At 46.0% G+C, this 11,411-nt stretch overlaps 1 protein-coding gene and 1 long non-coding RNA gene across 2 annotated transcripts; one reads left to right on the forward strand and one right to left on the reverse strand.

The window, feature by feature from the left end:
* Positions 1–1,974: 1,974 nt before the first annotated feature.
* ap2s1 (adaptor related protein complex 2 subunit sigma 1) lies at positions 1,975–8,224 on the forward strand. The gene is made up of 5 exons (XM_015340995.2): positions 1,975–2,143; positions 4,039–4,188; positions 4,488–4,601; positions 4,886–4,945; positions 5,831–8,224. Exons 1-5 carry the CDS (start codon positions 2,141–2,143, stop codon positions 5,930–5,932), a joined length of 429 nt encoding a protein of 142 aa, XP_015196481.1. The 5' UTR covers positions 1,975–2,140; the 3' UTR covers positions 5,933–8,224.
* LOC138237879 (uncharacterized) lies at positions 4,847–5,864 on the reverse strand. The gene is made up of 2 exons (XR_011189203.1): positions 5,801–5,864; positions 4,847–5,168 (listed from the first exon to the last, which is right to left on the reverse strand). It is a non-coding gene; the product is annotated as an uncharacterized lncRNA (long non-coding RNA).
* Positions 8,225–11,411: the final 3,187 nt, after the last annotated feature.

Consider the following 11,411-nt stretch of genomic DNA (forward strand, 5'->3'; position numbering starts at 1 on the left):
CAAGCAGCTGGAGATGAAGTTTAAGACAGGCTGCAGGGTTTTGCTTGCAGGTAGTAAAAGAATATAAATACAAAATGAGAAAGACTGAGCAGGAAGATCTTATGAATAAATACTGAAGTGGGACTACATGGGCTAGATGGGCCAGATTGGCTCCTCTTTTTGGGGTTAACTATTCTTTTGTGCCTGTGGGGTTATTAGCAGCTTACTCGATCCGACAGGCTCATCCTGTTATTTCTGAAGGGATCACAGAGATTCTGCTCCAGCTGACTCGTCTGCTTTCTGTCCAGACCCCTGTGACTCTTGGTGTAAAGGACTGTCAGCTGTTTCTCAGCCCTGAGTGCCGCCTGCTGTCCCAGGTCCTAGTCTTGATGCCGAGACTGAGGCAGTCAGCTCAGCGGTTCTGTTCCTGCCTTTCAGGATTCTGAGAACTGTGAACTGCCTGAACACAGTCAAAGTCAAAGTTTCAAAGTCAAAGTTTATTAACAAATGCACAACAATACAGCGTACAGCAGTAGTTGCTGGCAATGAAATGTCTTTTCTACGAGCTCACTGGGGGGATAAAAATCACACCATTAAAGCTACAAATAAGGTGACATAATAATACATAATAGTGCAATAGAAATTGAATAAAATAAACTCAGACAGAGCTCAATATAAATAGAGCTGCGGTGTGTCCAGGGTGTGTGCAATACATTATGTCCAAGTAGTGCAGTATGATGAATACAGTGAAAACTGTGTGTCCATGTAGCCATTAGGGGTGATTTGCGAAGGAACTGCAGCTTGGCTGCGAAATCTGCTGCTTAAGGAAGCGCTGTTTCGAAATGCTCCTCTCCAGGGGGTCGAACATCATCCCTGCCCATGTTTTATACCCGAAGAATGCGCCGCCCCGTTACCGCCCTCTGCTGTCGCGGGGATGTACTGTGTGTGCCCGACTGCTCCGAGGTGGACAGGCTAACTTCATACTCCTTAATATATAAATGAGTGTCTATTAGTGTGTGCACACATATATGACTGTATTCATACATACGGAAACTACACATATGTACAAGTGTTACATCTCCTTATAGTTTTCTGTACCCACGGGGAGATAAGCAGGTTTCTCTTTCATTCCAAACGTCTACTGATTTCACTGCTTCGAGTGGGTAATACAAAACACATTATCAAATCACCCATGCCACTGTAAAAACAACAACATCTCCATTTAACGGTCGTACTGCTGTATTTCAGCCAGTTATTTATCGGTTTCTTTGCAGAGAAATAAAGCTCGTGTTTTTGGTATCTTCCGTGCCTCGTGCGCCTCAGCGGGCTCGGGGTGGCTCGAGGGCGATTTTCTGGGACTTCGTGGGATAGCATCCACAGTCACGTGCCGTCACTCCCACGGCATCCGCGGTGCAGCGATGACCCGCGCAGAGACCTGCCCTGTACCCTCGGATCAATACCTACCCCCTCCTTCGAGTCCTCGCCTCCGAGTCTGCCCGTGTTCATCTGTGCAATAATACCGCCTGAACAGCAAATGGTTCAAGACGCGACTTGCGAGGGCGCCGCTGTTACTTTGAGGTATTACGTTATATACCGCGGAAGAAAATCAAAGAACTGCAACCCCACTAAAATATTTTGCTCAAAATTCGTCAGATCTTATCGATATTTTGCGTACTCATGTGGATCACAGGACGCGCAAGAAATTTTAAATAAGAAAATTTACGAATTTTTAAGAAAATGACTTGAATTCAGCTGTTCATATCTGATGTCCGCTTTCTCACATCCACTAAAAACGCCTAAGCTGACTTCAGCTAAAATTTCACGTGATATTGTCACAACGCTGTCCCCAGGGGCGACCTGCGTCTAAAAACATCATTTCCCACGACACCATTAAGATCGTAGTGTCTTCTGGTAGTTGTAGTCATCCGTTCCTTTTTCAAGCGGCCGTTCGTGACTAGGGTGGGGGCGGCTTGAACTACAATACCCGTAAGGCACCGAGCTCAAGGCCTTTCCTGGACTTCCTGCCTAGCGGTGATAGCGGAGAGCAGAAGGGAAGGTCTTATCATAACAGACGAAAAACAACATTTAGTCAAACTTATGATTAGATCACCCCCGATCGCATAATTCTGTTCATTTGAGAAACCTGATACTTGGAAATAAAATGGTAAGCAAGTCTTTTATTTTATCTGCGACTCCGTTCGGCCGAAGTCAGGACTCGATAAGAAATGAATGGAGGCCCATTGGGCGTTTATACGGTTTTAACCAGATCTTGAGCGTGTAATTACACCCAAAACGTCCTCTACTGGACTGAGACGACAGATGTGCCTTTCCTATGGGGCGTTTGACAATGATCGCCGATGAAGCGTATTCCCAGGTTGCGAGAATCTGTCGGGGCGGTCTGGTCGCTCTGGGCGCTAACTGCTACTGATCTCTACCTTTACTCTGGTATTCATTACAGGCGGATTGATTGATCTTCGTGGGGGTATATGTTTGTCACACATTAATTCCTACTGCTGCGACAGTTGAATCCGTTTACTGTCCTGATCCCGAGTCCTGACCACCGGTTTCTGAGCTGTCCGCAGTGTCGAGCTGTCGCTTGCGATGCCCGCTCCTCCTCACCAGAAACAATCCTCTTTCAGAACCTGCGCCAAGTGACCAAGTTTCAAAGGTCATCCTTTCGACTGCTGTAATTTTGCTCTAAATCGAAGACGCGTTCAGTGTCCCTGTGCGGATTTCGGTACGTTCTGTCCCGTCGAGTGTCAAATCTATTGGCATCGACACACAGGAGAGTTTCTAAAGAGCCCGGAAAAAGGTCATTTTAAAAAACAAATACATTATCTGGTATAAATAATCGAAGCATATTTAATCAGACTGTATTATTTATTATTACATAGCACTTTTCTGGACACTCCACTGAAAGCTCTTTACAGGTCATGGGGACCCCCTCCACCCCCACCAGTGTGCAGCCCCACCTGGGTGATGCGCCAGTACGCTCCCCACACACCAGCTCTCAGTGGGGAGGAGAGCAGAGTGATGAAACCAGTTCAGAGAGGGGGTTATTGGGAGGCCATGACTGGTAAAGGCCAGGGGGGAATGTGTCCAGGACGCTGGGGTTATTCTCATCGGACTGCAGTGTGTGGAATCGAGCCGTTGGTGTAAGACTCCGTCCAGACAGCGGGGCCGAGAGACGGAGCCGCTCTGACCCTGTGCTGTCTCTGACGGGGCTCTCGATGCTGTACAGCAGTCTTTCCTCAGTCCCTTATCAGACCCTCCCTGTTTTCGCTGAGTCCCTCACATTCCAGGAAATTGCAGGGGGTGTAACCCAGCACTTCCCTCCGCCCTGCTGTGGGGCGCCGTGGCGCGCGGTTCAGATCGGAGCTCTCTGATCCCTCTAGACCCACCGGGCCGGCGCCGGGGCAGGCAGGTTCTGCTGCTCTGATCCGGCAGCCTCAGCCTGGTGTTGTCCAGAGCCCCCCCCGGCTCACGCTGCAGGTGCAGGGTTCGACAGGAACATACTGGTAAAACACTGCTCTGACTTGTCATCTGAACTGCTCAGAGGAATAGCTTTTTTAAAACACGTTTAACGATGAAAATTTGGAATTTCAGCTTTGTGAGCTGTTTTTCTCAGTTTTTGCTGCTCTTCTGGCAGCTCCTGTTGTTTTAGCTGTTTCATTTGCGTCCCGTTGCACCAGCTGCAGACCTGTAGCCCTTCGCCTGCTGCTGTGCGTTGCAGCTCTCTGGGCTGAATGTGTTTCCAGGAACGGGCTCTTCAGTCGAAACAGCATTTTAAATTCCAGCAGTGTAATTCGCCAGGAGCCTGCAATGGGACTCTTCCTCATTTCCCTCGAAGCTCTCTGGTGTTCCTCTGACCAGGCCTGTGCGTTAAGCAGGCGTTTGATGTCAGAGGTGAGACTGTCGGCGGTCTGATTCCTTGAAGTGTCGAACTCGTAGGCGTCTGTCTAGTTCAGGCTGCAGCGTGTGCAGAATTCAGAGCGACGGAGCCTGGAGACAGCGCCCACGAGCTGCTCCGCCTCTCAGCCCTGCCCTCCTCTTCCACAGATCCGATTCATCCTGATCCAGAACCGAGCAGGGAAGACCCGCCTGGCCAAGTGGTACATGCAGTTTGACGACGACGAGAAGCAGAAGCTGATCGAGGAGGTGCACGCCGTGGTGACCGTGCGGGACGCCAAGCACACCAACTTCGTGGAGGTGCGGCTCGGGGGGGGCAGAGCACCAGCCCTGCTGCACGCCCACGCCTCCACTGGCTTACTGTAACTCCCCCATCCCACCTCCCACTTCCCATCCTGCTTTTGAGCTCCGTGGCCTGGTGACGGCACTGGGAGCCGCCTGAGGAGCTCTGACGGGAGCTCTCCCCAGAGGAGGGACAGCCCCGGTCTCTGAAAGGAGAGATTCCTTCCCTCCCTGCCCCTCACTGCCCCCTAGAGTCCAGGCGTGTGACAGCAGCACAGCTGCCTCTCAGTGAGTGACCCCTCTTCCTCTCTGTGCAGTTCAGGAATTTCAAGATCATCTACCGACGTTACGCTGGCCTGTACTTCTGCATCTGTGTGGACGTGACGGACAACAACCTGGCCTACCTGGAGGCCATTCACAACTTCGTGGAGGTAAGAGGGGCTCTGCGCCGCGGGACGTCCCAGCTGGGCTCGGGGCAGCAGTAAGGAACAGACGCAGGCGGGGTTCTGCGTTGGGATGGACTGACGGGGCAGGGGGCCCGGAACCCACAAAGAGGGGCCGGATGGATCTTTCAGTTCTAAGTGAACTACAGCAGGTTGGGTTTAACGTTCAAAAATCAAATTTACATTTTAGATGATAAAAGTCAAATTTATGCTGTCAAATACACAAAGTCTAATTTCTCATCATGAAATGTTTTATGTCTTTATTTTTGTAGGTTCTGAATGAGTATTTCCACAATGTCTGTGAGTTAGACCTGGTGTTTAACTTTTACAAGGTAAGACTCCAGTGGCACTAAGGTGTTCACACTTTGTGAATGAAATTTAGTTTTGATCATGCCTTTTGGTCATCTCTCAAGCCGATCACTTTGTGGGGAGTCAAAATAAAATTCATCGTTCCGTAGAAGAGAATGGATTAGGAAGCTGAGGACCAGGTAGGTGCAGTTGACAGCAGACAGTTGCTCCCTCCTGAGCACACATGCTCTCCACTAGCTGTGTACACTGTTGACACAGAACAAGCTTTTAACATTTTATTTATACCAAAAAGTCCAAAGACTCAGATGGCAAGGAATACTTCTCCCTTTTTACAACAAAACATGCCATAATCGCACTGTATAATTTTATATGGGAAATAGTGCCACCTTGTGGTCTTTGGTGAGCAGCCAAGCCTGCCTTTAGTTTCTCATCCGAAGGGCTTTGAACTCGCGAATGATCTGCAAAGCGATCTTAATTGTGTTCAATTATAACAGACTCAGCTACAGAAGTGAAATACCTACTTTATAATTGCATTCATTAACCAATACAGATTAAAACTTGTCTCAAATTTTTAGTTTAGTTGAGTAGATTGATTTGAATTTGGCATGCAAAGTGTGGGGGAAAAACTTTTCTGAGAAGCATAAGGTACTCAAAATTAACATTCACTCCATCTTTCAAGTAAAGAAAATAGATAGGACAGTGAAAGCTACCTGATAACATTCAACTCTGGAAAGCTAGTTTCAGAGTGAAACATGACCCTTCCCCATAAATGGAAATTAAACTCTGTCTAATGATCTTCCTCTAATCCCTGCCTGTCTAAACCCAGGAATCCAGCTGTTTGCGAGGTCTATTTCTCTGAGCGAGACCAGTCCACTAACCTGCAGGTTGCGTCTGTGTTTGCATGGCAGGTCTACACAGTGGTGGATGAGATGTTCCTGGCAGGGGAGATCAGGGAGACAAGTCAGACCAAGGTTCTCAAACAGCTGCTGATGCTGCAGTCGCTGGAGTAGGACCTGCTGAGACGACCCACCCATTGGACACGCCCATCCAGGCCCCTCCCATTCCATCCCCACCCATCGATAGACCACACCCCCACTGTCTCCCTCCCTCTCTGTGAAACCGCTGTGTCAGATACAGCACTTTCCAGATCTCGACTTTTAATGGTACCTAGTAGTGAAACAACAGCAAAGAAGCATTTCATCTTACTTCTGCTGCTGGGATCTGAAAAGTCCAGCTTCACTGCAATAGGAAATGGACATCTGCCATTGATTTTTTTCCAGAAATAGTGGCGATAGTTTGTTCTAATCTGAAAAATAAACACATGGTTTAAATTACCTGTACCTGTTGCACAGTCAGATATGACTGTGCAAATGTTGATGTTAAGATATCCCGTTGCGCAGTTTTCTTAGCCTATAAGGACCACCTCCTTGCTTTGCCCAGTCTGTGCTGTAGACTGGGGAGCTGCTGTATCTGACAGCTCAGTGGGCATCAGTCTGCCTTCAGAGTCCCCCTGCCCGACCTCTCCAGGCCACACCCCTTCCCGCCCCTCTTGCTCCAGACACTACTCTCCGAGGCCCACAGCTGCCTGGACTCTCCGGGAAGCACAGAAGGCTGTACAGTACAGCCCGGCCACTTCCACATGGTGCAGCCAGGTGGCACTGCTGCTGCCACAGCCCTGTGCTGGAAAGGAGGCAAGGATGGTCAGGCAGAGAGACGCCATCACTGCTGACCTTTTCCAGACGGGTGCGGTCTAGAAATTCAAATAAATGTTGCTACTTTACTGCACCTCTTCTGTGTGCCAGACAGGGGACACTGCAGGTGTAAGAGGCTCTGCTCCTGCAGGTCTCGGCATGAGAAACAAAACATTCTAGTTGACCTGCCAAGAGCTGAGAGTCCAGAAGCCCAGCGGCTGGTCAGTGGTCTCCTGCCTGACGAGCAGAGCAGCCACAGTGCCCGGCCACGCCTGGCACACGGGTCTACAACAACACAGAGAGGCCCCTGACTCTGAAAGATACCAGTCGCCAGTCAGTCGGAGTTAATGGTCGTGTGCTAATTTTTTTATTGTTCTTTGTTGTAATGCTATGAACTTCTGTTTATGTATACTTTTCCAATTTTCTTGAGTTCTTGTGAGTTTGTGGAAAAAAATTGTGCTCAATTCCAACTCGTAAGCAGACCCTTGGTTGTTTTTTTTTTCATTAAAAAGGTGGCATTCAGTGGCAAGAACGTTGATGTAGGTCTCTGTGAGTGGGGGCGATCCAGCACACTGTAGCTGGCTGTTGCTTATGCACAGGAGGCTACGGGCTGTTAATTGCGAATGTGCATTAAGGCTCTGTTTTGTTGTGCAATGGAAGGTTACCGTGCTCGGAGGAAAATGAAGCTGAGGGTGACAGCTGGGCTGGTGGGTGGAGTCACATTTTGGGGATCTAACTCTCAAGCATGAAAGTATCTACTGAGGTATACATCATATTTCTATATGAGTCACTGCCAGTCCCTTCCTTGTACTTTAACACCACCTCAGTGCTACAGAGTGTAAACAGATCTGAGAATATAAGGAAAGAGGAGAAACAAGAAAAGGACAGAAAAGCTTTTTTCTGTGAAAACCTGCACCAAAAGGAGCAGTACAGTAAATATACCTGTTTTCAAGCAGTACTTCAGTGTGGGAACAGGTTTGAAATCCCGTCATCTGGGCACCGCCTGATGTCCAAGAGCTCGTAGGGCTCAAAGTGCTGGTTCCATTCCTCAGATTCAGAGTTCCATGCCATGGTTTTAGGAATAAATCTTAGTTTCCCCTTCTCAGAACCTCTTCCCAATTCCAATACAACCTTTGCACTGTAGACAAAGACAAAGGTGTAGCTGAGCCCGCTGAGAGAAAAATGTCTATTCAGACCACGAGAAGAAATTCACTCTAATGATCAAGACCCTGGGATGAAGGACCTCAAGTGGAACGTATAGCTTTTAAATCCGACTCTGGGGCTCGGTAATGAGGTCACTGCTGTTCTTGAACCCAGAGCCACCTTGCTGAGTGTGGATTGCTAAGAGTCTGAAAGAGGTCTTCATTTCTGATGTAGATTGTTTTTTTGTTTTTTTTAATTTTGTACCCTGAGATACAAATCAAGATATATAGTGCTGTATCAGTAGATCCTCATCCTGCCCAGTTCATCTGCGTGTGTGAGATCTGTGCTGTTCATGTTGTTGTGCCACTGAAGCCTTTGTGTCAACATATCTTCCAGATTCACTCTTTATATGTATATACACATTACTAAAAATGAATGAACTCGTGTAATAAACAGTAAGAAATAAAATCGACTTTTCTTATTAAGTTCTTTTAAACATAAGTAGTGATGTTATTGGTATATATTTTTCCTAAATCTGGGAGTTTTGAGATCCAATACTGCAAGCTAATAAAACTATTTCTGACCAAGACTGAGGTCATTACAGTACTATTCCTAGAAGCCGCAGCGGGCGGATATGTTGTAATTGCAGACAGGCACTTAACCAAGAGCAATCAGCCATCACTGCTTAAACGTGTAGCCACAATTCTAGGATAAATATAAAAGTCTCCCATCCCAACTAAACTGAACAGTACAGGCCTTCCCAGTCCTGGTCCAGGAGTGCCGGTACATCCACAGGTTTTCATTCCAGCTAAATCCTCTCATTGAACTAATTCAGTTCAGATCAACAGCTTCTCCCAGCTCTTCGGGTGCTGCTACTGTGAAGAAACTGGAAGACCTGCAGCACACGAGCTCTCCAGGTCCAGAGCTGGACAGCCGCCAATATGATGCCCCTTTTCTGACTGGGGGAGCTCTTCGCAAAGAAGCCCTCTCAGTACGGTCTCTGCAATTTAAACATAAAACCGAACTGATGGCTAATTATTCCTAACTCCCGCTAATGCTGCTGTTAATAATTAAACGTTCCTCCTTACTGTTCTTCAGGGGGGGCAGAGTCGTGCAGCAGCCAGAGCCTCGTTAATTAGACACCAGGCAGCCCAGTGTGTGCAACCCGGCTGCAGCACGACTCCACCAACCTGCGCGTGACGAGAACACTGCGCTGCCCAATCACTCGCCAGCCCACCCCACCCCCACACCTCAGACTTCTACACTGATTATGAGAAACAACAGAAGAGAAATACAGTCCACAAAGTCCACTTGTTCTTGAACACTTGCTCTCCTTTAATTTGCTTTTAGTCACAATGGATATCAAGGTTCAGAACACTGGGTTTTTTTCAGGTAGTTTCCATAAATCATCATCACTGTTCTGCTGGGAAACAAGGAGAGAAAATAAATGATGATAGAAATTAACAATTTAAATCAATTTTCTGTTGAAGTGTCACAAAATTTTAAAAAAATCAAATCAATTCAGATTTCAGATGCAAAACACAGCCAACCACTGGTGCCCAGTGTAGAATGCTTTGATTAGGAATAAAGAATAATCAATGTAACTTCAGAAATCAAAACCTCAGATGTTATTTGAAAACTTAAAATGAGATCAGCCAGGAGAAACTTTTCACATGAAAAGTGCAAGAAATTAAACTGGTCTCTTTTAAAACAGGAATAAGATTTCAACAACTCTCCTCCTATAAAAAATGATTTTACAATGCTTTTTTACATAAAAGCTGTGATAGTTACTGCAATACTACATGCACTTCATGCACATTAGTTGTTCCTGAGTTATTGATGGTGATATATTATGAGGAGATGTGTTGCTATATTAGACCTTTGCTATATTATTACATCTATTTCATCAGCTTATAGCACAGTGTGTACAAATGCAAATTTCCCTAGTTAGGGGCATCTGTCAATAAAATTAAAAAAATATACAAATACAAAGCAAGATTCTACTATTTTATCACATTTTTAACTATATGGAAATTTTGTCTGGGTGAAAATTAGACTTTATTTGACTAATTTTATAAAGAAAAGGATTAATCAGTGAATAGCATTTTGAAATAAGAATACTGAATTTCCAGTATTACTTTGCTGCAAATTAACAGTACAGCCTCCTCTTTGCAATTATGATAAAAAAAAGCACTTCATTGCCATCTAGTGCCCATTTTGTAGTAATGCATCCACAGGGAGGATAATAACTTAAAAATATAACTACATCTAACTATCGGAGCTCCGGAGCTCCTCTCCGATACAAGTTCGAGTATAATTTTACCCAAATCAAGGGTAAGCCTTCTACCCTCTTGTCCGTTGTCCAGGTTCATTATTCCACAGCTGCTTCTCTGGAGTGTTAGTAGCAGAGACAGTGAGAAACGTATCCCACCAAAGAAGATGTGGACATACTTATCTGTATCGCAGACATGGGAATCACCTGCCTTCATGGCATTCCTGATCTCAGGTGTTTAACACGGCAGTGCCTGCTTTTGTATCCTCCTGTCCCAGGAAACACTTCAGGCGCCTGAGACAGCAGCAAATGCACAGCACCAGGCCCATGGAGAGTCAGTGGCCATGAGCCATCCATCTACCCAAATTTGTGTCTGTGCCACAGCAAGCAGTTACAAAATTGCCACAGAAATTAAGTCAAAGTAGCTGTTTGAATATTTGCCCTGCCATTTTCAGGATGGTACAAGAATCTTCAGTATCTGTGTGTTTTAAGAAACATCTTGAAAACTGCACTGAAAGACAGTTTGAAAAACTAATGATTGAGGAGTCTTAAAACAGGACACACTCAAAACAGTGGCAAAAAACCTTAAATGCTGGATCAAAAAGATCTTTCTTTAGGAAATAAAAGAGGGCCGGGAGCCATCTGTACCATTTCAGAGACTGCTTAAAACAGTTCTTTTTGGTGGAATTATAATAGATTTCAGGAGCAGTGCCTTTAAGGGCTGCTGTTAGCTAACAGTACTTAGGATCTCATCCATCTTTTTCTAAAAAACAATTCCAGGTGTTTGTTTTGACAGCTTGGCTGGGTAGTCTGTTCCAGACTGTATTCAGTGATTTGATATTGCACTTCATCCAAAGCACCCTGAAACATGGAGTCTGTCACCAGTGCTAAGAGAAAGAAATACAGTGCAGCAAAGATTACCTTTTTGTCTACATGGGGTGAGTTGCTCACTGCAGACAGAGCCCGCCTACAAACTCCGGACCACTATGCAATGTGTAGCTCTACAACATACAAACACACAGTTAACAACAGAAAGAGATCATCCAGAACACACACACATGGGCAGAACATTAGTATCTCCTGTAGTGAACAGAGTATCAGCTGCAGATGTGCTAATTCTCAAGGCGTTGTACCAGCACTGCACAGATGAAACTCTGGTAAGCCATACGCCATTATCCACATCCCTTTCCTAAGAACACAAGAAATCTTATGAACAAGAAGAGGGAATTCAGCCTGATAGGTACTGTAGTTAGTAGTTAATTGATCCCAAGATCTCACCCTGCTATTTCTAGAAAGAAGCCAGGATATCAACCCCAATAACATGGCTGGGTATTTTGTTCCATACTCACAACCATATGGGTAAAGATTTACCTCCTGTTCTTG

This window comes from Lepisosteus oculatus, chromosome 3 (assembly GCF_040954835.1).
Source record: "Lepisosteus oculatus isolate fLepOcu1 chromosome 3, fLepOcu1.hap2, whole genome shotgun sequence".
Lineage (NCBI taxonomy): Eukaryota > Metazoa > Chordata > Actinopteri > Semionotiformes > Lepisosteidae > Lepisosteus > Lepisosteus oculatus.

Excerpts from the sequence above, each read along its gene's own strand:
- ap2s1 (XM_015340995.2), top strand. Across the intron at positions 4,189-4,487 it reads AGCACACCAACTTCGTGGAG|TTCAGGAATTTCAAGATCAT; the intron begins GTGCGGCTCGGG and ends CTCTCTGTGCAG. Across the intron at positions 4,946-5,830 it reads TGGTGTTTAACTTTTACAAG|GTCTACACAGTGGTGGATGA; the intron begins GTAAGACTCCAG and ends TTTGCATGGCAG.